General features: G+C 39.7%; 1 protein-coding gene across 2 annotated transcripts in view; it reads left to right on the top strand.

The window, feature by feature from the left end:
- Positions 1 to 26,162, top strand: part of aff2 (AF4/FMR2 family, member 2) — a 114,977-nt gene that overhangs the window by 26,175 nt on the left and 62,640 nt on the right. For both annotated transcript variants that reach the window (XM_085904901.1, XM_085904900.1), the window contains exons 2-4: positions 15,684 to 15,804; positions 20,660 to 21,329; positions 22,486 to 22,874. In XM_085904901.1, coding sequence (XP_085761027.1) covers positions 15,684 to 15,804; positions 20,660 to 21,329; positions 22,486 to 22,874 — 1,180 coding nt within the window. The remainder of the gene's footprint in view (positions 1 to 15,683; positions 15,805 to 20,659; positions 21,330 to 22,485; positions 22,875 to 26,162) is intronic.

Raw genomic sequence — 26,162 nt, 5'->3', positions numbered from 1 at the left:
CTTATCAACCGCGTGTGCGTTTGTGCATCTGAGTATGTGTGTATATGCATGTCAGCCAGACCAAGACTCGCAAACATTAACATCCCCACACGCCTTCTTCGTCTGACTGCCCCCCCCCTCCTCCTCTTGATCCTTCTTCACTCTCTCCATCTTTTGTCCTTCCCTCTCTAACCTGTTATCTGATCACTTGGCTGTGTCCCTCCTTCTCCAGTTTTCAATTCGCAGCATACAGGATGTAGTTAAGTGTGTTCATTCATTACCTAATTAATCAATTTACCATGCACTAATTCTTTCTCATCAGCTAATAGCATATTAAGTGTGATGGTGGGTGTCTGTAAGAGGAAGGGAAGAGGGGCGAGGGGGTCTGTAGGATTTCTTTTTGAGTGTACGTTAAATTATTAACCCTAATTATTATCGGGTGAAAGTCAGGAACTAAAGAAAGCCTCCATCACTGATCTGGCAAATCATAGCACAACAACTATTCCTTTCAAACGGCAACGATGAGCAATCAGTAATTTGTGCGCATCATCATCCCTGATTTGCCTTTGTTTGTTGTGCTGGCAACAAAGGAAAAGGCATGTAATCTTGCAGGATTAATATAATATGCTTCCAACACACATTCTCGCCCAATCAGCCACATGATGACATCTTTTTGTTGCAATTACATTGTGGCATACTGCGCTTGCAGACCTGAAAGTAGCATCAAAAACTGAAATTAATCTTCAGATACCATGGCAGTGCCAAAATACTATGGTGCAAAAAATGGCACTGACACTTGCAGTCTTTGCTGATTACAACTGGTATTTTCTAATGCGGGGAACATTTATCATTTCGGGACAGGCGTGAACAAATGCAAGAATGCTGCCTGTGATCGTGCGGGGCCCCCAAGTTCGATTTCCCAGTACTGAGAGCTGCCCATTGCTCCAGCGTGTCACTAATGGGATTTTCTAGCTGTGTTCACTACTGTGTTAGGTTCAATACAATCTTTGGCAATGAATGCAAAATGTGCTCATCGGAGATAAAAGTCTTAACATTCTGCATATGCTTGGTGGATGCATCAAAATAAATGTTTTAAAATATACCAATATTTATTTGTAATAATAAATAAAATATGAATAATATTTATAATCATGTTATTTCATTTGCAGAATGCAAACCACATATCTTGAACATCATGTTGACTTTGAATTTATATTTTATAGTTGAACTGCAAAGGCCAAACATAATCCCTTTTCCTGATAATCTGCTTGGATATTATTAAAAGAAAATCATATCCAATAGAAAGTAATCCGTTTCATTATTACAGTCAAAACCATACTTGTGCAGAAATGTTTAAAGCAATTCATAAATATGCAAAAATATCGGTGAAGTGTATAGTGGAAAACAGTATATGTTAATTTAACAGAGCTTCCAAGAATTCCACATTGTCCTTAATTTGTGCGGGAAATCAAAGGACAAGTGGTGGCCACGAGAGTTTTCTACAGTTATAGGTCACAGACATAAAGTCATATACTGTGTGCTTAATGTTCATAGTATAAAAAGGTAATCATGGCGGAATGAGTCAGAGTTGGGGAAATGTCTCCCAGTTGGATCCTTGTCTCCATTCCTTTGACCCCGGTTGAACCACTTAGACTGCTTCCCTGATATACGTGTGAGTTGTTTATTCATATTCCCCTACCCTCGGTATGAACTCAATTCAACATAGCTCAACACAAATATCAAGATAACATTACTTTTTGGGGGAATCATTGCCATAAAACTTGGCTTAATGACTTTGAGTGTGAGATTTTGAATGTTGTTCCAAAATGGAAATACACAGGCGATTGAAATCATCTTTGGGAGCTTGCAGTTATTTTTCAATGTAATCATTCAATATAATTATTCAATATGTTTATTTAGTTTTTGTTGCATAATTAGATATTTAAATGGTACACTGATTTTAATCACACATGCTTCTGCTTACATAAGCTTTTACCCTGTCGACTGCAGCTCTGCAGGCGCTGCTTTGTTGTACAGTCAACACTTTCCAGCAGTGATTTTTTTTTTCGTCCCGCCATTAACTGCGATCAACAAACTTATTCTCCGAGATTCAAATTAAAATGTCATTACTAATTTAAGTAGAGATCTAAAATGCAGAGGAAGAAACTCTATAATGAGGTAGTTTGCGCTGATGCCCACGAACCAAACCGCTTACTTGGAGTTCAGGTTATGAACTTTACTTTCAATTGTTATTTTAATCACACACACTAAAAATATTGTAAAAAATCTTTTTAAATAAAGTTAAGACAAGACTTCCAAAACGGGATTAAATGTAAACCCTGCCATTATTTGCACTCTTTGTTGTAAGTGGAGATTTTTTATATTTTGTGGTGGTCTTTAAGTCTCGCCATTTATGCACAAGTTCAGTGGCAGTACATGTACAGTGTTCACTTCCCTACTGCAATAACACCGTGGGCAATTTTGGCCAAGATGGTGGCCTTTTGGTGAGAGTGAACAATCAATTTTTACTGACCAAACAAAACTTCTTGGTGCCTTTTTGACACACTACTCCCAGGTGGCATGATTCACTGACAGCATTGACTTTTTCTTATATACTTGTGAATGTCATTGAAATCTGTGGAGCACACTGTCAACTTGAAAACACCTTATATTCAAAAGGAGAGTACACATTTGGAGGTCATCAGTAAAAAAAAAAAAGAGGACTTCCTACTGTGCTGTAGAATATTGAAATCAATTAGCTTCATCTGTCGCAAATGAATATGGCCACACACACAATGATTTGAATTGAACTGATTCAGCATTTAACTGCTTTGCTAGTGGCCAAAGTGGAGTCCAATTGAAGTATGAGTGCACTTTAAATCTATGAAAGTAATGATGTCAAAAATGATTTTTAAGATGTGGAGGTGCAGGTGCAGTGTCTCAAAAGGCACCATGCAGCTTTGTTTGGTCAGGGAATGCTAAAGTCTCCATCTTGGGCAAAATTGCAAAAGATCTCATTGTTGTCGGGAGGAGTACAAGTACCGCCACTGAACTGAAGGATAAATGACTTCAGCATGAGACTTACAGACTGCCATGAAAAACAATATTTCTGTGTACCACCAGCAGGCACAACTTGCCTCGCAAAAGGGAGCGGATGGGCCCGAAGTTTAATTTGTCTGCACTGGAGGAAGAAGTGGCATCCCATCCACTCCATACAGTCAATGCACATATATAGACAGCCATGTTTTATCTGAATGTATCACTTAATGCAAGTCAATTCAGTCATTATGTGTCAGCTACTTCATTTGTTGTGGCTGTCGCTCAGCTGCACCTTACACAATCAATAATCGGACATACATTCTTCATAAAAACTGAGAATATTCACACCTTATCTGTGAATATTCACACATCCTTCACAATCCTTTTTTTCACATTTAGGAAAAAGAGTGAAGTCATCTTCATTAGTGTGTTGTTGAGGATTATCTCCAAGAAAAATTTGAAAGGTTATCTTGAATTTCAGCAGAATAAGTTTAAAAAATAATGAAAATTGTAATTCTTGGATATCCTATTGTTTGGCTATTTTTAGAGGTTAGTCTATCATCATATTTTTTCTTTTCTATAAAAAGTATTGAGAGGCCTTTCATGCATTTGCAATGAAGTCAGGGTCGTGGTGTGACGTCCTTTAGAGACACCAGAGTCCGTGTTTGCTCTGACAACGATTCTGCTCAAAAGTGTTTGCTCTCGGAAATGTGTCTGAGTGGCCTGTTTTCATTGTGTCACACACACTCGAGAATCTCGCCCTTCTGATCTCTCCTTCTTATCGTTCTTTCCATTCCTTTTATTCCAGTGGTCCCTAAAAGCCATTACTGGATGTCTGAGTACTCACAATAAAGCAGGCTTACCATTAAATATGGACACCACACTCATTTAACACACACGCAGACGTGTGCACGGACTGCACACACACACTCACACACACGTACACACACACGCGCGCACACACACACACACTCACACGCGCACACAAGCCAAGGGTTTTAATGTTATTTTGTAAAATATTCTCAAATGTATTTTAGTGAATTGTATTCAATATTTATACAATGTAGCATGTGAAATGTTTATACCTATAACATTAATGTGAATAAAAAAGAATGTAAAAAAGAAATAAATGTTATGGTCAAATCATGGTTTTTGCCATTCACAAGTGACTTTTAACATTCTCCAAGTGCCTCTAAAGTGATGAAGGTGATTTCATAAATATATTTCACTTCCCCATGTTTTGCACACTGCTTATCCTCATTGGCAGCTAGCTGACTTTGGGCCAGAGTCGGGATACACCCTGGACTGGGAGTACTCCCAGAACACTCAATCGAGCATGTGGAGAACATGCAAATGTTGAACACGAAGGAAGGAGTGTAGCTTTTCAACACCCAGATTCATTGTGCTGCCAATTGCAGTAATTTGGACACAGATTACAATCCAATGTGAACTCTGGAAGTGACCTTGTAGTGAACACAGCAAGCACATATAATTGGTGACTTGTGGAAGTTGGCAGCTTTATATTGCCTGAAGAGCAGTTGCAGTGCCTTGCACAAGGGTGCCACAGCCATGTGTGTGAGGGCAGGGGGTACGGCGGTACAATTTCAGACCATCTGGGAGCACAATCTACCACCTGACTCATGAGAGCAACTCTGTGCAAGCAGATGGGATAGTTGACTTCAATCCAAACTATTCCGGAGTTCAGAATAATGGACCAGCTTCGTGTTAGTTGTGTGCCAGTGTAACAAAGCATTGGCCAAATATCTTAACTATAATCGCAGTTGCTTTGAGACAATGTTTGACACTCACTAGCAGACACTAGCAGCACACACGTAAACAAAAGACAAACGAACCAGTACAAATTCATACCACCTTCTTAGATCATAAGGTAACAGGAGTACTATCAATAATCAACGAAAGAACAGGAATGTTTCTTTATTATATTGATTATTTTTGTCACGTCTGATTCAGGAAAAGTTGGACTAACATCTTTTGGACGAACATCCATACGGTATCCATTAATTGAGCTGAGCTGGAGCCCATTACATTTCACGTTGGGCATAAGGCCGGGTGCTCCCTAGACTGGTCGGTAGCCAACAGCTGGTCACGTATAGACAAACGTTTAGAGTTGTCGATAAACCAGGATTGCATTTTTTGGGAATGTGGGAGGCAAAGCTATTTTAGCCAATTAAAACGAACAAAATAACTAATTTTGATTTTGTTGATAAAATACAAATGAAAATGTTTTTGAAAAATTAAAACGAACTAAAACTACATGTTTCTTTTACAAAATTAGTGGTAACTAAATAAACCTATTGCAAAAATAACCTTCGTTTTTATTAGTTTTGTACATGAGCCTTTGGGATTGGTTTTAAATGTATTTACTTTGGTATTACTACTAGAAAGGTCAAACAGTCGTCGAGGAATTCTAGTGCTTTTAATGTATGTCGCCTAGAAGCAATGTCATCAAGCGGCAGCCAATAAGAAGCGTAACAGCGCTTGCAGCTTGCGTGTTTGAAACGACTTCCCTTCTTTTGTCACTCGGCCCGAGGCGCATTGCTTGATAACGTGTTGTCCTTGTATTGGGTCATATTTGAAAAATATACTATGTATATACTATACCTACCAAAAAAAAAAAGACGCCGTTAAGCATTCGTGGAATGTCTCGCTAAGTTTCTTTAGAGATCTGAATCATTTTGTGAATTTGAATACTGATAATTTTCTAAGCACACAACAAAAGGAAATGAATATGATGCGATGTGATCTGATGCAAAAGTGAAAACCACAAAGTGGTGTCCCGCTTTTCCTGGCCTTGCTCTTAGTCTGTTTATCCATCCATCAGTGTCACCCACACACCTTTGTGTGATGAGCATAAAAACAAAGCCAAAAGGTAAAAAAGTGTTTGAAGCCCATGTCTCATTATAATGCCCGTGTAACACATACATAGATACCGGCACGCTATTGTGAGATTTTTGATGTTGTTCATCTTTACAATGAATAAAGTACAAGCTGTATATATCCACGTTGATAGCATTCTGGCTCATCTTCTTCTCTGTGGGTCCAGGGATGCCTGCTGATATTTCCTCTGATGTCTAATGCTTTCAGAATGAACACACAAACCAGGAGAAATACACACAAACACACGCTGACAAAAATGTGTCGTTGAAGTGACACTTCAAACAAAGCTTTTGTCTGCAGCCTGACAGCTATTCCTCTTTCCTTCCCCCTCTCCTCCCCCTCTCATTATCCCCCTCACTCCTCCCTGTCATTCCAAAGCACTCCTACGAGCTGCGCAGACACCCCCCCCCCCTCCATGAACACACACAGTGAGCACATTCAAGGGTTTATACTTAATTGAGCCGCTCGGCTTAATGCAGGCTAAATAAAATGCAAAGACTGAAAGTGTATGAAGGGCTTTGCATAACACTACTTGAGACAAAGGTGTTAATCAGGAGAATTTCATCTGTTAGAAGATGGATTAATTAAATAACTTACTCCAAACAATGTTCCGAATTATTCATTACAAGCCACAATGCATGGACAAACAAAGCTTCATTGTCTTTACTGACTACTGAGTTTTTTTTTTTTGTGGTCACCGTTTACTCTTTGGTTCAATACACTTGGACTTTTGTTCGATAGAAAGTGAACACATAAATGAACACATAAAGGATTCTCACATACCGTATTTTCTGGACTATAAGTCGCGCCGGAGTACAAGTCGCACTAGCCATAAAATGCATAATAAAGAAGAAAAAAAAAAGATATATAAGTCGCACCGGAGTACAAGTCGCATATTTGGGGGGACTTTATTTGACAAAATCCAACACCAAGAACAGACATGAATAGGCAAAAACAGGCTAAACAATACGGTATGCTAAAGTTACATAAACAAATGAGGAACTGAGAATGTGCCTAAAGTAACATATTAACAGTTATCCAAATAACTACAACATAAATAACTCATTTATCAAACCATCTGTGTCACTCCAAATCATTAAATCCGTCGAAATCCTCATCCTCTGTGTAAACAACCCCACTGCTGACTCCAGAAGTACATGCGGGCCTGACGTCAGACTCATCGTCTGTTGCAGTTCCAATTATTCCACAGACCTATATAACTATATACAAACTCTATATCAAATGACTATAACATCAATAATTTTATCGAACTGTCCGTGCCACTCCAAATCATTAAATCCATTGAAATCTTCATCCTTCGTGTCACTTATAAACAACGCCGGTGCTGACTCTAGAAGTACATGCGGCGCCGAGGTCAGACTCATTGTCAGTGGCGGCTCCAATTATTCCACAGGCCTAGTATGCCCTCATGTGGTTTAAAGTGAAAATAACATGTGAAGTAATCAACTATACTATTCTATAGTAAGTTATGTGTTAATGATCAAGTAATAATGTGTTAATAATTTCACATATACGTTGCTCCTGATTATAAGTCGCACCCCCTGCACTATGAAAAAAATTGCAACTTATAGTCCGGAAAATACGGTAATTAATAATGCACATTTTTATTTGTTATATATACTATTTAATTGTACTCATCAGAAAAGTCTTTGGTTGTCTATCCATGCCAGGTGCATATAGTGACGGGCAGAAAAATTAAATGCTCTTTCATTGGATGGCAAAAGGTAGCTATAGATTATTTAGACTGCATGTACGTTTTATTAACATTTGCATGAGTGTTAAGAGTTACCAGTGTCTCAAACACTCTAACTGTAATAGAAAACACATGTAAAACACAGTATAATCAGTACTCTCCTGAATAAAGGCTAAAGTTAAATGTCTTATATGACGCACGAGGAACCTATTTATATTACCATAGCGATTTCCAACAAGTAGTAATTCCTCCAATGCATAAGCTCTGATGCATAAAATGGCAAATAGGAAGTCTGTTTTATGCACTTATGCTGCTCTCGCTGTTTTCTGTTGCCGCCTGCTCTGTTATGTGACTTGAAGTTCATGCGTGTGTGTGTATATGAGGGTTGTGTACTAATAATATTTAATATTATATGTTCAATTTTTTAAGTATTTAGAAGACTAAAATGTTTTGTGTCCATATGTTTTATGGACAGAATTTCTAGGCGCAGCCGAGGCGTTGAGGGGGTCCGGTTTGGGGACCTCAGCATCGCGTCTCTGCTTTTTGCAGATGACGTGGTGCTGTTGGCTTCTTCAGGCCGTGATCTCCAGCTCTCACTGGAGTGGTTCACCCTTGGGATGAGGGTCAGCACCTCCAAATCCGAGTCCATGGTCCTCGGTCAGAAAATGGTGGAATGCCCTCTCCGGATCGGGGATGAGATCCTGCCCTAAGTGGAGGAGTTCAAGTATCTTGGGGTCTTGTTCACGAGTGAGGGCAGGATGGAGCGCGAGATCGACAGGCGGTGCAGCGTCGGCAGTAATGCGGACTCTGTACTGGTCCGTCGTGGTGAAGAGAGAGCTGAGCCAAAAGGCAAAGGCATTTACCGGTCGATCTACGCTCTTACCCTCACCTATGGTCACTAGCTATGGGTCGTGACTGAAAGAACGAGATCCAGGATACAAGCGGCCAAAATGAGTTTCCGCCGCAGGGTGTCAGGGCTCTCCCTTAGAGATAGGGTGAGAAGCTCGGTCACTCGGGAGAGTCTCAGAGTAGAGCTCCTCCACGTTGAGAAGAGCCAGATGAGGTGGCTCGGGCATTCATCAGGATGCGTCCTGGACGCCTCCCTGGGGAGGTGTTCCGGGCATGTCCCACCGGTAGGAGACCCCGGGGACGACCCAGGACGCGCTGGAGAGACTATGTCTCTCAGCTGGCCTGGGAATGCCTTGGGATCCCCCGGGATGAGCTGGATGAAGTGGCTGGGGAGACGGAACTCTGGGAGTCCCTCCTCAAGGTGCTGCCCCTGCGACCCGACCCCGATAAGCGGAAGAAGATGGATGGATGGATGGATATTTTATGTCTCTAGTATTTGAAATGTATTTTAATTAATTTTATATTATTTGTAAATGCTGGAAAGCTGATTTCAAAATGCACAATTGCATGCAACGTGCCACAGTCAAAAAGGTCTGGCTTTAATTCTTCTGTGTGGTGTTTGGATGTTTTTCCCACGCTTCCTCCCACATTTGAAAAAACACACGTTAGGTCACTAAAAACTAAATTGTTCGTAGGTGTGAATGTGAATAGTTTTCCTTTACTCAGCTGGTAGGCTTCAGCTCATTCGTGACTCTAATGAGGACATAATATAATAAGACGTGTAGAAAATGGATTGATGAATAAGTACAACACTTGTTCAGTGTTTAATGTGTGAACAGCCAAGAGGGTTACATGATCCCAGTGCCAATGTACTGTCATGACATGAGGGAGAAATTGACAAGAAACCTGTCGGGCTCATCCTCCTGGCAATTGACCTTGTCATATGTGACCCCCTGTCCTTACAGTATGTGAATCATAATGATTACCTGTTCAAGATGGCAAGTGGTGCCGCAGCAATTCAATAGCAATTTGGAAAAGGGTGGACAGAATGTGAGCTAGACCTAAGTCATGAAATGAAAAGAAGTCATGCTAGGATGCAATGATGGTAAATGAAAGTTACTGTGGGAGTGTAGAAATGTTTGGGTTGAGGGATGCCTGACATTTCTGACCACTGACTTTTGGAAGTGCATGGGAATGTCACTTGAACACAGGCAAAGTAAATGTAGGCTACTGCAATTTGAACCAAGACAGAGAAATCCTGATTATAATAATTTTGCATATTTTGCAGTGTATTTATATCACAATTATCTTGTTTCTTCCAATGCAGTTTTACATGTATCATTACAACGCTTGTCCTCCCTCTCTTATGCCACACCCCCAAAATTTCAACAATCCACTGGGCTTATATTTGGTTTTATGGGAGTAACGTGTTTCCACTGGTCACGGTAAATGTATGTCGTTGGAGACTTGCATACACACAATTACAGCCCTCTGTCCCATAACTCTTATTTTGATCGGGACATAATTGTTTTTACAATTGCAAAGGTTTTAGCTTTTCATCTCTAAACCACTGCAAAAAAAAAGACAAGTGGCCAAAAATGTCCTTGGCCAGGAAATGACACCATATATGAATGTAGTTATTATTGTAAAATCACATGAACATTTTGGTTTGCCCATGAGGAGTTCCTGTATTTCTGAACTACAAGTCCATTTGTAATATTAACATGCTGAGGGATCACAGCCAATCAGTGGTGGATAATTGTCATTTAAAACGTCCATTTACTGCGTGAACATTGACTAAAACACCAAAATATCCAGAAGGTAAGACAGGAAAATTAATCACAGAATACATGACATCTGGTCCTATGATTGCAATAGAGTGTTTATAGATAATGTCTGCAGACAGCACTGCCCCATATCACATTTCTCTAGTTAGTTTAATTAATTGGAGTGACATGCTGTCCTGCTGCTATAATAACTACTGCCAAAGTGGTTATGTACTTAAGTTGAAGCTGCAGTGGCCAAAACGAAAAGATAATGCTGATCAGGGGATACCAATCTGCACGGAATTGTGCGAGACTGTGCCACTTGATGACACCAGGGCTTTAAAACCAGCAATATGCTCTACAACAACCAGGATCTACAGAAATGGGATGGCATCTTTTTTTGTTTCTCTAATGCAAGGAACATGTGGTTGTCTGAAGGCTGTATTCCATCACGTTGCAGAAGGTTCTGGTGACTACCAGAACACAGTGGGAAGCCTGAATGGAAAACAGCCCCCCATTAACGGCTTCACTAACACCTGTGCCTTTCCTACTGTGTCATATCATCCAATCTGCGCTGAAAAGAGCTCATCAGAACTGTGGGAAGCATTTAGACATAAAAGCCCTATTTGCATGTTTTCTCATTTAAATGAAAAGAGCCGCTGCGTGCTGTCACTGTTCACTGTTATGAATGTTTGGCTTCAAAGTGTTTCGATAATTTGGCTCTCTTTTGCTAAATTATAAAGTGTGCATTTACAAAAGATAGTTTCAGATGCGAGATAAATGCTGATATGTTCACTTGAGCTGAAACAAATGCTTTTCATCTTCAAGGGAACACTTTAATCCAGTAAGTGTGCAAAATGTGTGCAAGGGCTTATTGCGCTCAGATGGCAAAGAAAAACTTTGCTGCGAATGTCTGGATGGCTTTAAATTAGTTGAAACATATTTCAAGAGGTTGCCTTGAACTGTTCTGACAGTTCTTCCCAGAAGACACAAATACTGCATGAGTGGTCACAGTGATGTGGACCCACAAATTCTCAGCGACACACGCAGGCCGCTGCCTTCTTTCTAAATAACGACAGAACACACCGGAATATCATCTCTTTCTTGGAGCTCAAACGTATCAATGTTTTCACAAGCATTTAACTGTGGCTTTTATGTTGTGTGCTCTTGGCCAACTGCGTAGCAGGAGCGACATGATGAAAAGTTTTTCCTAAAAACATTTTTGTTTGTATGTGTGTTTAAATTAAAGATGTTGATTTTTAATTTCACGCATTTGATGACGACATGTATCCATTTCTCAGGTGACTAGGTTAATTGGAAATACGTAAAAGTCCTGAATGGAACACTTAAAAAAGAAAGAATAACATTTCGCAGTTTAAACTTAAACATTTTCTTTTTGTATTGTTTTGAAGAAATGTTCAAATCATTGTATTCTTTTTTTATTGATGGAAAAAATGCAATCTGACTCGATGGCCATACTTTATACAAGTCCAATATTGTTGTTTGAAACACCTGAAAATGTGCAAGAGAAGGCAACAAGGAAGCCAGCATGTATGTGTGTGTTTGCGCATGGGTTTGTGAGTGTGTGTGTGATTGTGTGTGTGTGTGTGTGTGTGTGTGTATGTGTGTGTGTGTGTGTGTGTGTGTGTGTGTGTGTGTGTGTGTGTGTGTGTGGGTGAGTGAATTTAAAGAGTGTGTGAATAGTTCTCAGGGGAGACCAGCACAGCTCTGTTGAGATTAAATTCCCAGAGTTTACTCTGGCTATCAGCATTACTTCAGGATACGTACATGCACATGCACACGCACACACGCACGCACATAAAGCATTGCAAGCATACATAAAAAAAAAAGAAAATAATTTGCAAGTTTCTCTTAGGGGAAAAAGGTACTTGAAATGTCTCTTTTAGTAAATAATAATAATAATAATAATAATAATAATAATAATAATAATAATAATAATAATGATAATAATAATAATAATAATAAAATATTGCATGTCTGTAAAGCTGTCAAGTTAATTGCACTTCTGTCTGTGATTAGGCTTTTGAAGAAACAGTAAAGGAAGGCCAATAAAATGTTTCAATATCTTTTTGAAATTACAGTTTACCTCCGGGTTAGGTTTTGTCTGTGTGTGTGTGTGTGCGCGTGTGTGTGTGTGTTTTACCAAGACAATTTAAAAACAAAGCGACTTTCCTGAAATTTTGTATCGCTGTATAATTTTTCCTTTAATGACAAACACCAAAAATAACACATTTGCAGGAATTCCCAACACACAAAATATCATTTTGTAACTTAATGTCGTTTTTTAATATCGTGAAAAAGTGTGCTTAGCACAAGTGACTCCTTTGTCAGCAATAATTTGGAATGAGAAGAAGTAGTTTCCTGCAGCGACTCTACGATTCAAAGTTGACACTATAACCACCATCATGTTGCTAAGAATAGAAAAAAAAAGTTTGGTCATTCAAAGTCCTGGTAAAAATGAAAGATCTGATCGACGTCTGATGTAAAGTGCTGCACCATAATGTGTGTCAAGTGGAGTCAGACAACGATCCAGCGGACTCCGAAATATGTTTGTGTGTGCTCGGCATGGGAAAAAATAACCAATAAACAATGATGCATCTTCATAACTGCCTAAGATGCAATGGCCCCAAATTTAATCATTATGTCAAAGATATAATTTAACAATTTGGACGCTCCAAATGACAAGCGGTGAAATTGATTTTCTTTCAATTGTAATTGAAATGAAAGACTTTCATCTTTTATTACTGACTAATTTGTGTCCGATAATTTCATTCATGATTGCTTCCTTCTCTGTTGCATCACAAATCGTCTCACTGCCCTCAGTGGCCGTCAAGGTTGCAAGTGAAGGGGTGTGCACGATGTGAACACATAGTGGTCTGCGTCTCCCGCTTCTTCAGATTCCAGCTTATTAACTCCTGAATGAAATCCACAATATGTGTACACCTGTATCTCTGTCATGTCAAAATATATCGTATATATAAATTAAAGTGAATCTTTAATGTATCACTGGAGGCGTGTCAAGATCTCAACTTGTCAATGATGGACATCTACACATCTCTTGTGTGCATGGAGCTTGTGCTGCATATTTGTGTCATGTGACTTACTGAGCTGTCACCTATCTCTGCGTACAGACAGATGATGAACACTCTCCTCTGACGCAGTCACACAAACCCACACAAACATACACGCACACAGACTTGTCAATCATTTTACAGGAATTCCCATTGCTGTTACTTTTTGCTCATGCCTTCATCTCATCCTACTTTTCTGTCCTCTTCCCTCTACTCAGTCTTTCATCATTCTCATATTTTCTTTCCTTTTAAGAAACAGTCGGTTACCTTGTGAGGCTTTCTTTTCCGTTCCCATGGGCCTCTATAACCCCCCCGCCCCCCCATGCTCTCCTTCCCCTTCTTCTGGTCGCCCCTCTCCATTCTTCCTACCTCCCACCTACATCTTATTGGGAGATTAGATGTCAGAGGAGAGGTCTGGCGCAGGAAAAGAGAATGTCTCTTTTAATTGTGTTGATGGCTAATTAGGCCCTTCGTCTACTCTCTGTGCAGCATGTTGGCTGAAACAAGATGCCCTTTCCTGGGTCAATAGGCCACAGGCGTGCACGTAGCGTGTGCTTGTTCACAGACACTTTAAACCTCTAAGAGCCGCTTGTCGATTTCTCTGTGGACTCATCGCTAGACCACAGCTGAGTGAAAAGCTTTGGGTTAGCATAATAAAACGTAGCCTTTGCTTAAAAATAGACGGTATTATGTGGGAAACAATCTACACCATTATTACGCTCCACAGATCACTTGTTTCAATTAATGCTTCCAGCTGTGATACACAGGAAACATTCATGAATCATATACCCAGCAGCACTCATGGGTGAGGTATAAGCCAAGAAAGTACTTCCCAGAACGACTGATTAAAAGCTCACTTAATTCAGATTTGATCAACGACACCAAGAGAGGACATGAAGGGAATGTGGCATAGCTCAGTAGGTACATTATGTCATCAACATTTCACTACCTCACTCCCACGCAGGCCACTAAAGTTAAAACAAAGGAATGAAAGTGACCATCTCGTAGCATACGGTACTTACGAATAAAAAACAGAGTCACCTTTGGGATATTTGGGATTAGAGAAAGAATAATTATGCCCTTTTTATTTTTTTATTTCATCTGAAATGTCTGCCCTTCTGGATCACAAACAATTTGCGATAAAAAGCCTTTGTGACATTTTCATACTCAGACCTGCTGGCTGACAAGCACTGAGGAGAATTGAAAGAGACACATGCATATATGCTGTGGGAGTTGGAAGAGAGCAAAAAAAAGAAGTGCATGGCTACTCTGTGGAGCAGCAGTTCATATTGTATTTAGAAAACGGTTGACACTTGTGCGGAAATCTTGTTTGAGCTCTGTGGAGCCACTGAGACACCCTTTAAGATGAGAACTGCTGCAAGAATAATCAATAAAATGTCTACATGCAATGCAATATATATTTCAAGAGAATATCAATAATTTATTAATGAAAAATCTTCAGGTGTGCTGTGCACTGTACTTAAAAAAGAAAAATACATTTGCATCTTTATTCTGTTAATTGATTGGAAAAAATCCATTGAATAATCGATTTTAAAAGAGGTGTGAATTTAGACTGAATAAAATTACATTCTTCTCTCAGTAAGCACAATAATTGCAAGTTGTATTTTGAGAAGTTTTTAATGCAAAACCTCGTGCACGTGTTGGAAGTTACACTCCAAGAGTTGAATTTTCATAATGAGAGGTCCAATTATTATTAACAACCTATGTACATTTAACGCATTTCGTGGCATAAATCAAAGTCTCAATGACCTGTCATTTTTTTCCAATGTCATAGGGATAATAATGTTCAATTCTATACCCTAATAAATCAAATAACACTGCATGCATGACAATTTGTTTTACTTTGAGGTTTCATATTCATCAGAATTCTAATGTGAGCACTTTTGTTTCATGGCAAGTTTGGTTGTTCTTCTGACGTATATGAGGTAATCATCATTGATATGCTCTACTGCTCAACATAAAAATACGTAGAGTGACAAATTACACTATTTATAACTTAAGTATGACTATTCTGTCCAACAGTAAATTACCCATGATTGCATCTTGTAATCAACTTCCAGCAATGATACAGCCATATCTTTAATTTAATACATCTTGCATTCTGGGAATGAAGTGTATCAAGTGATCCATTGTTTTTCTTTCTTTTTTTTTTTTTTAGGTCAGGAATGGATAGTTGGGGGATTGTGTATCTGCTATCATGCTTTTATTTGCCATTGTTAATGCTTGATATTGTCCACATGTCAGACGTAAAAAGACAGTAGTGTCTGCCAGTGGATTGTTCTCAGTGGGCAACATTAATGAGTTTTTCTCTCGGTTTCCCTTTAGCCATTTGGAGTCGGAGCGCAGTGTCCTGAAAAGGAGAGAATGGGAGAGGAGGACCCAGGAGGTCCAACAGGATGAAGATTTGTTCTTAACTGGATTCAACCTGTTTGGTGAACCTTACAAAGTAAGTAAGAGTGACTGACGGTACTGAATTTATAAGATAATAAAATAAAAGATTATAAAATATAAGAGAAGTGTCACAGTTTAAGCGATAAATTTAATAAAGTTTCTCAACCAGGGTTGGTGCGAGAGTGAAATATTGTTATTCACAATTGGACTGTTATCTCAAGCATAACAATGAGATTAGGCGAAAATGTGTTAGTTGTTGTGATTGTAATTATTTGGTAATTAAACCATATTTAGAAATTACATCAAATCAAAAGACTGTTCCAAATTTTCAGGCATTTTCATTTGATTTAATATTTTTTTATACAATACAAAACAACTTTATATCGTGCATGTTACAACAGGTGGAGCTGTAACAAAGCACTTTACATATGACAATTGGACAACCACAAAGACAGTAAACTGTAAAACAATAAAACAGTCAATTAAAACACTAATTAATATACAGTAGTCAAAAGCCAAATCATAAAAATGGGTCTTCAAATGGGCCTTTTAAGCTGGACAGAGAAGGGGCTTGCCTAACATTTGAGGGGAGGTCATTCCAGAGGGAAGGACCGGCAACATAAATGGCTCAATCCCCTCTGAGGCTCCGCTTAGTCCTCTGCACTTTCAGTAGAGTCTGGTCTGCGGATGTGTGGCACCGGGGAGGTGTGTAGGACTAGATTACTGTTTCTAAGTGCTGTTGAAAAAGGAAGGGTTTCACCTTAGCCATTTTCCTAAGATTGAAGAAGCTGGATTTAACAACAGCACTGATCTGCCAGTCCAATTTACACTCACTTTTCAATTTGAAACCCAAGTTCAAGACTGTTGGCTTTAGATAAGATGCCAGTCAACAGGGTGGGATGTACAAAGGCCATTATAACCAAACAACATAGTTTCTGTTCTCTTTCCATTGAAATTTAGAACATTGAGGGACACCTAGGCTTTGATTTCCTCTCGGAAAGACAAGAGTGGTCATCCGCAGAGCAGTGAAAGGCCATGTTTATGTAGGATGGAACTTAGAGGCGGCAAATACGTACAATAAGAAATAGCAAGGGGCCTCAAAATAGATCCCTGTGGAACACCATGTTCGTGACTGAGGTGCTTTGTTTCTCCCAGATCGATTCAATGCTAGCATGCAGTTAGGCGGCCTGAGGTTGACTGACTCTTATAAATCCGACAGCAATATCGGATTTAGGTGTATTGTAAATTCCCCCAAATTAAAGATGAAAGTCAGCATTTAAAGCACATCTTATTTTTGTATTTAATTGGAAATCCAGTGTGCCACGTTCAAGGTATAAGTATATAAGGTATATAAGGAATAATAGCCTACAAAACTAACTGAATGAATGAATGAATGAATGAATGAGTCCAGGTGACACATTCAATGAACAAGGAATAAATAAATAATAACCAAATAATGAATGAATCAGAGTCTACGTTGAACACAACATCTAGACTCAGATTTGTTTATTTCGCATTGTGGGGCTGTTTATAATGAGGTCTTAAAAACGGTATCTCACTGAGAATTGTTTTTAAACATGTTGAAAAAAACCTCAATTAACATTTCAGGTATAGGACAGTGAGCATCCCCTGAAAGAATGTTAATTTGTGACACTGGTGTGTTTCTGTTCGATCATAATGTTTGATTACAAAAATAAACTGTTATTAACAACTTTCAGTCACTGCATCAGACAAACATTTGTAAATTCAATATGCATTTTCTCCCTGAGAGGTTAAATGAAACAAACCTGAGCTTTTGGTGCATTTCTTGGGGTGTGCAGGTCTACCTAATGCTGTGACCATTTGGGAGAAAATATGATGGGTGGGGCATTTTGTAATCCTTCAGGCCATAAAGCTGATTTGACCACATACAGGGGTTTATGTTTATTTGTTTCATATTTATGTGATTCCCTTCTATACAGTACATGCCCTTGCTACAGCTCAGCTCCAACTCCCATGACTCATGACAAATGGCTCTGGCATACTTTGCTCCTTGGCTTTGTTGATTTATTTGTCCTGCTTGAGATTTCAATTTTTACTGAAGGCGTCACTTTACAGATACATACAATCATAGGGCCTCCTCAATCATGCGGCCCACGCTTGCTCAGTTCTTTGAGATCTGTATCTTTTTGTTATCACCAGGGATTTATAAGCAACCTTCATCTCAATCATTATTTTTGTCGTTTTCTTCATTCATTCTGCCTTCATATCATTTGGGTGTCTGTCACTGTCTGACTTTCTCATTTACTTTGACTCTGTCACCTATTAGCTAATCCCTCGCTAATCCTATTAGACACATACAAGAGCACACATACACACAAATGCAGGTATTAATCCCTGTCTCTGTTTTCCACATTTTCTTTGTGAATATGTTTTCACATTCTCTTCAGCCACCACATTTTTATTCACGAGATGGAGATAGAGATGAAACAAGGTAATATATTCACAGGCGACTTTAGTGCACAATGGTTTGTATTGTGGAAGTGTGTGGATGAAAAATAATTTGTTCAGATGATTTGAATACAAATTATGACTTGTGAAAATATAATAAACAATAGATAAAATGTTATGCTCATGCTGCTTTTTCAGTGTAAAATAAAGGATAAAGAAATGCCTCAGGATTTAGTTATTGAGGGCTGCTGAAATAGAATTCCAACAATAGCAACAACAAAAAATTGTACCGCTTCGCCTGTACAGGGTTGGGGTCATGGGCAAGTCGAGCCTTACCACCTTACTTTGGTCAAGAGGCTTTACTTATCGCCAGTCAATCACAAGGAACCTATAAACCTGGGGTCACCAATGTGATGTCATGGTCAAGATGGGCATTTACTTTTACATGCCCCCAGCCTACCTGGTAATTTGGTGACTGAAAGTACACCAAACTTTAGACTAGCTGAAAGCAGGCTACACACGGACACACGTCTGAGGGTGGAAGACCATCTCCAAGTGCCTACTTCACAGCTGCCAACACAACATCATCGGCAAGTGGAGCTCTTCTCGCAGTTCCTTCTAAAATATGCTCACGTTGATCTTCTCTATGGATCCCAGCAAGTTCATTTATTTTTCTGCTATGTAGACCATTTGCCTCTTCAGCACTGAATTTAAAAGGAATGAGATGTGCTCCATTTGCCGAGAAGTTGCTGCTGTTCATTCCCACAACTGGCTGGTTTCTGGCTGTGTGCGTCTGGGATAATATTCAAAGAAAGAAAACTCTACCCATGCTTACATGTTAGAGTGCCCAGCAATATATACTATATATCATCAGAACATCAGAGCTTGGCAAAATACGGTCCAGAGCCCAAATCCAGCCGGCCTACACTCTGACTAGTCCTCGCAGTGACTATAAAGTCCAATTAAAATATAAAATATACAATTCTTTCATTTTGAAGCTTGCTTTTTATGTGCACACGTGCAGGCGTTAGTAACACGCTTGATAACCAGCAAGCGCAATGACCGTCTTCAGTGAATTCAACCCTGTTTTAGCAAACAAGAAAATATGTTTTTCTAATTACACAAAACATAATAAAGACAAGGTTGAGGTTAGCACGTTGGCTTGGCCTTGGGCAAGTGGTCCCTTTGCAAAAGGGTTCGGGTTACCCACTACTACACTACATTCAGATTCTTCCTCTATGTGGTGTCTTCTATCAGCTGTAAAGCAATGTTGTTAGCAATTTATTAGGCTCGTTTGCTTATTGATTTATTTTAAACTCACACATTTACTTTTTTATTTGCTCCATACATCACTTTAACTGACATAGGGTGCACTGGAGATGTTAAAAATTTAAAGAGTTGGACAGAATTGGCTATTTGAATGTCTGATCTCGCTGTGTCGTTTATTGGGCAATGAATTGACAAAGTAAATGAAATAATGCACAAAATCTTTTGCGAGATAACCAATGTGTAGTTAACCGTTGGTTTGGTGATCCATGAATTTTTGCATAAACAAAACCATCCCTGATGCTGAAAGGGAAGCAGTAATAGTAGTAATTGTCATCCACTGATTAAACTGTATTCAGTAGAAGCAAATCAATGGTGGGCATAATCTTCAAGTCTGTATGCTTCATAAAGCATACTCTTGCAGAATTCCCTGCTCAGCAATAAGATCTCTGAGTGGATCATTGCCTATTATTACACTGTTTGATTGTTGACAGAAATAAAATTGATAAACACACAGAAAAGTTGAATTATTTTAGCACGTACGTTACAGTGTATGGTTCAATTTGTTGCGCAACCTAAAGACTCCATTTTGAACTATTTTTCTGTTTATTTTATTTGTTGTCTGCCATTTGTTGTCTTCATCAGATTATTAACAGGTACCATGGACATATTCATTTTTGGCTTATGATTAATATTTGCAACACGAAAAGACACGAGAGTATTAAGGAACAACGGCTGCTCTTTACGTCTTTGCCTTTCTGAAAGGATCTCGAGCTGAAACGACGAATGATGAAATGGTGTGGTTTCATCATTAAAGAACTTGTCAAAGACTCTTAACTATTCCGGGGAACATCTTAGCATGAGCACGTAACAGCTGAAGGGGCTTTTGGATCATAAATCAGTAGAGGCTAGACTGTCCTCCTCGCGATGATTGCTTGAGAACCTGAGGTCAGGCTAATAATGATTCCTGCTCCATTAGTTTTACTGCTCCAGCCTGGACTGGACCCTCTTAAGGATGGGATGTGTTTAATTAATCATCTTGTCCTGGTGCCTGATCAGTGGTCAACCAATTCGTCTCTTCCTGTTCCTCTCCGAATGAGTAAAGAGGGCTTTTCATCAAGTGCTTCGAAATAAAACAGAAAGATGGAAAGTTAATTAATACTCCTGTCTGTCACTTTTCTTCCCTACTGTCTCTTCTACCTTTACTCTTTCAGACTAATAAAGGTGATGCATTGGCGAGTCGGGTCCAGAACACGCTTGGCTCCTATGAAGAGATGAAAGACCTGTTAACCAGCCATTCAAACCAGAGCCATTTAGTGGGTATCCCCAAAGGCAGCAGTGCCAACAACAACAACACCATGCAACCACCAACCACTTCAGTGACTGAGAGAGCTACAATGGAGTCCCAGCTTTTCAGTGAGACCCTGAATGGAGGCACAGGAACCGAGGGGGGAGGAGCGGAGCGGGGTGGAGAAAAAAGGATCGCAAGTGCGTCACTGGCATCCTCAAGTTCCATGCAACCGACTGCGTCAACAATGACAGCGTCATCAAGTGTGCAGTCATTGTCCCATCACAATTCCAAAAAGTCCAGGAGCTCCACTGAGTGGACAAAGGGAGGACTTGGGCAGAGCACCCCGGCAACAGGCCTCCATCCGGGGTTGGGCCAAGGCCAAAGTCAGGCTACAGGAGCTGCAAATGGAAGGGGGAAAGTCTCAATGTTTGAAGAGCAGGAACTCCCAAGGCATGATGAGCTTTTTAGCTCTCTGAAAGATGAATTAGGTCTAAAACGAGATTCAAGCCCTTCTTCGTCATCTTCATCCTCTTCCTCCACCTCCTCTGGAAGACGGCATTCCTCACATCCCACTAAAGCTCTTCCTGTCCCAGGTATGTCCAACAGTAGGTCACCCAAAAAGTTCTTTGCTTGTATTTCCCCAAACTTATGTCTGCCTACATGTTGAGCAAGCTAATTGCTAAAATAAGAAGTAACCACCTCGCAACTAAGCAGCATTGCAGGTGATGTGTCACCATAGTAATCAATGGCTTACTTAGCACCTATCAAAGTTCAGCGTTTAATTGGTTGACTTGTTGGCCGCACAATTAATTGCATGAACCGTAATGCCGCTTTTTCATTAGTCCCAAACAGCACTACACCACACAGCCTCCTTTGCTTTTCTATCACAACAGGCGGGGAGTGGGGTCAACTGAACTGTGAAAGCTTGGGCTGCACTATCCACCCTTGCAACATGTAACATTTCACAATCAGCAAATCTTGACCACTGTTTTGGGGGCGGCTCGAATATGAATTGTTGTTGCTGCATAACGTTCAAAAGTACAGCCCAGTAAATGCTTTCTCATATACTAAATGAAAAAACGCCCCGTCATTCTCACGATCTGAAGCTCTCCAGCGGCCACCCAAATGCACCATCCCAGAGGCAGAGGCCACGATCCGCCTCTTTGCTCTGCTGCTGGAGCCCTTTCATTCAAGCGAATCCGTACAGTATGATAGTGAAAAGGCAAAACAAAGTTGAGGGTACAGGGTACAGATTATATTTGGTCTGCTAACAATGTTTGGAAAAGTTTGACATTTTTGGAAATCTTAATACATATGTAGAGTATTCGCAACCATTCCTTCTTTGAAGTTCAAAGAGAAGATTGGCATAACCCTGTATTGAGTTTTAACACCAGTATGATTGGCACAGCTTAGCCTGAAGATTGAAACAAGGGGTAAGCTGCAAGCGCGGCAGTCAAAACTTCCCAAAACCTTTGTGCCACTGAACGTTTGGCATGAGTTTTTCATCTATTTAAACTCTCAGGAGAGCACTTAGTCTCCTTTAGTTTTCAGTTTGCAGTTTGTTCGTAAGTGGACGGGAAAAAAAAAACAATTACTCTTTCGTTGACATCTTAAATACTTGTGTGTTTAATGATTAATTATTCAATTTCAGTAAAATGCTTTAAATGTCAGATTAATTTAGTCAACACATAACAGCCAAATAATCCAGAGGGTCATTTTTTTGTTTTGTCGTCTCTTACACGCACATAGATGGTGGAAATTTTCGCTCTTTGGCTATGGATGCTGGTCATTGCAAATCGTCTGGCTCCCCATTAGAAACTGAACCAAGCTCTCACCTCTCGACGTCGTCCTCCCCGCTGGCTTCCACATCACTTTTGTCAGCACCTGTACCTGGCCTAACCACTCCCACATCCACATTCCCACTTGGTGGCCTATCAGGGAAGCCGATTGCGGTGCAGCAGAAGCCGACAGCTTACGTTCGCCCGATGGATGGCCAGGACCAGGCGCCCATCGACTCTCCTCAATTAAAACCTCTTCCCGTGGCCCCAGAGGGGTTCAACTGCAGTCAAACATATGGGGGAAACTCTGGCAACATGAAGAATAAACTGCCTAAACTGAGTCTGAGCCACACTGCGGAGGTAAGGCAACAACAATCATTTCATTTCATTGTCATACTTGTTGTACAAAGATACATTTAGCAGATGCATTTCCCCAAAGTGGTCAATGACAAAGATAACTTGTAGTCAACAGTTCTAAATGAAATGTGCATCATCAGCTAAAGCAGGGGTGTCAAACTCGTTTTTTTTGCAGGCCGCATTGTGGTCATAGCTTCTTTCGGAGGCCCATTATGACTGTCAACCCAAATGAATGTATGAGCACCTCATATTATATAGAGTAAGAAAAGCTACAAAACAAACTGACAAATAACTCGTTTTCAAATCAGACGAGTAAAAACTGGTCAAATATTAAAAAAATAAAGATATTAAAAGTGAAGACAATTTGCAATTCTAGTAATGACACACAAATTTGATGCACAAATTGTCTTGGGAGGCCACATAAAATGATGTGGCGGGCCGTATCTGGCCCCCGGGCCTTGGGTTTGACACCTGTGAGTTAAAGGCTTCAACAAGAATCAGGTGGAGTTGTTGAAGGTGTTCAGTTTTCAATCCTTTTTTCTTTACTGCTGATGCTGATCAGGTTTAGCGTGGTAAACTCAGCCCTAATATTTTGAATGGATGTACTTTATCGTATTTTCAGACATAGACTGGGAAATGAGCCCGTGCTAGCGGCATGGAAGTCATCAATGGCTAAATGACCAATCGTCTCTATTTTATTATGATTTTATATCACTGGTAGTGCACTGAATACAAATGAATGGTCGAAGTATTAGAGGTGGGACAAAATAGGAAAATAAATTTGTGTTTGCTATTATCCAGAAATGATCAAATATCAGATTTGTTGATGTCTAACAAAAGAAGAAAATAAATTGCAAATTTAGTCAACAGTGAATATCTTCACAAAAAAATATTTTATTAACATTTACTTTGGTAATTGGACATATCCTCAGTAGGTATTTTAGCAGGGCAGTTCCTTCTCTCTTTTTTCCGAGATTTTGAGTGTTGCTTAGTAACTGTGTTGTGATATTATCAATGTTGTTGTTGCAATATTATGATACTATCAAATTCTGGATTTCTCTGTAATTCTCACTCCTGCAAGGGGAGTTTGATGTCTATCTGATGATAGGAAATGGTGCAGGTTTTGCAGATGAGCTTGCTACCATTGATGGGTGTTGCTCAACCTTTACCAATTTTCACGAATTTTACATAAGGAATTTTCAGGCACAACATCAGCAAAAATATTGAAATAATAATGATCCGGTCCCAATTTACTCACAAACCCACTCACTCTGAGTGAAACGTGAGCAATAACTGACATACACACAAGAAGCCGTGACTTACTCTTTTTTTTTGGATAGCAAAACGTGGATACACACATTTATTTTACCATCTGCCATTTTTTTCCTCTGTTTGTCAAGTCACCTGCATATATACGTGAACAAGAAATGTAACATTTTTGTGCAAATTAAGTGGAATATTTATTAAGTAGCAATAATTACTAGCCTATGGCACCTATAATCATCTTCCATAGCACCCCGATTGGAAATAACAGAATGACATCACACATGAAATGTCTTATTTCTTAATATATATTCTTAAGATATATCTTAATAACGTGAAATCCAGTATACCATTGATAAAAAAACAAAAAACATATTTAACATAACTTCTATTAGATGACCACTTAGGGTGTTTAGACATGAGCTGCTTGTCAATGATTTCCTCAATTTGATTTGAATGGCCAAACCAAATAATTTCAAATTGAGGTGTATTCGCTTTCGCCCCTTGCTCAAGTCCACCACAGACTCTCACGGCGCACAACCCATGCAGCTCTTGTTCTTGTCCAAATTGAGTTGTACTTCTGGTACTTAGACATGGCGGGTACAGATTAAATATAATTGGACACAATTGTATTGTCAAATAAATTGGACTATATCAAACGCTTTCCGATCTGCCCTCTCTGCTCTTACTTTAGCCCACCCTCCATCTTTAGCTCCTCACTTGCTTTTTCAAAACAGCATGAAACATCCAGCTCGGTGGCATGCGTGCATGCGTGCGTGTGTACTATGTGACGGGAGAGTAGTCATCCCTATCGAATGGAGCAGCTGTTCCCTTGCTTTGATGGAGCTGGTGTGTGTGCGTTGCTTTCTAAATGAGCCCGAGTTGGAGCTTGGAGCATATGGCATTGAGAAGGAGAAAGGCACTCAGATGTGGGGGGACAGCGGAATTAAAATATACTTTATCCTCGAGACTTTATTACAGTGGAGCAGCAACTGAAACCAATCGAACACAACATGCTTCTTTCACAGTTTTTCACCGACGTCAGTGTGCGCTGTTAAGAGCGAAGCTGTTGAAATTTCTCTCTACCAAAAGAATAAAAAAGGTTTGAGGAGGCAAACTATAGCCATAGCAACAATTTAATCAAAAGCCCAGAAGCTTATGATTTGTAGTTGTCGTTGTTTTCCCCTAAAACATTTATGTCCAGACAGAAAATCTTCTGTAGAGTATATATATCTCCAGAGAATTCTTATTCAAGGTTTTATGGCGAGTACTGTTGTGGCTGTTTGCCTCTTCTGCAACTCCGAACTTGATGTGCATAACTTTAGTCCCTTTAACATTGTCTTCCCCACGATGAAAAATCGGGCGTGAAGGTGGGCTTTGAGTTCCAACACAGTTTATCCATTCATTTTCTACGACTTCTCGTGTTCAGAGACTGGAGCGCATTTCAGCTGACTGCGAGAAAGATAGAGCCCACGTTGAGACTTATTATTCACATGGCACGAGGAGAAAGATCAACCATTCTGTTTCACAAAGTCATTGAGCGACAATTAAAGTGAATCACTACACTATTGATGACTTTCAACATATTTTATGTGCGTTTCAGTCATTCACGGCAAGGCCAGAATAAAGCAGAAGAATGCCAAGTATAACAGCATGCTATAAACAGGCTTTCACTTGTGTAACACTTTGCTACCTTCAAGGCACTCAAATCGTTTTAACACTCTCCTCATTCACCTACTGATGGTGCAGCAGTGGGGGTTCACTATCTGGCTCAAGGAGCGTTCAGCTCAGGATTAGAACCAGAACCTGTTGATTGGGAGATGACCACTCGCCCATCAGAGCCATTCTATCGCTTTAACTACACACAGTGTAATGGTCAAAAAGTTAACGAGTGAACTATTTCTTGTTGTGTGGTTGAATTTGCCATAGTGTGACTTCCTGTCACCTATATTCTACACGTGACGTAAACATTAGATCTGTCCATTCCCATTTATATTTTAAGGAGCTTTTTGTCTATTCATGCTGACA

This window comes from Syngnathus leptorhynchus, chromosome 2, assembly GCF_054491065.1.
Source record: "Syngnathus leptorhynchus isolate UIUO chromosome 2, UIUO_Slep, whole genome shotgun sequence".
In the NCBI taxonomy this organism is placed as follows: Eukaryota; Metazoa; Chordata; class Actinopteri; order Syngnathiformes; family Syngnathidae; genus Syngnathus; species Syngnathus leptorhynchus.
The sequence above is the reverse complement of the archived record's forward strand: the minus strand, read 5'-3'. Positions and strand labels throughout refer to the sequence as shown.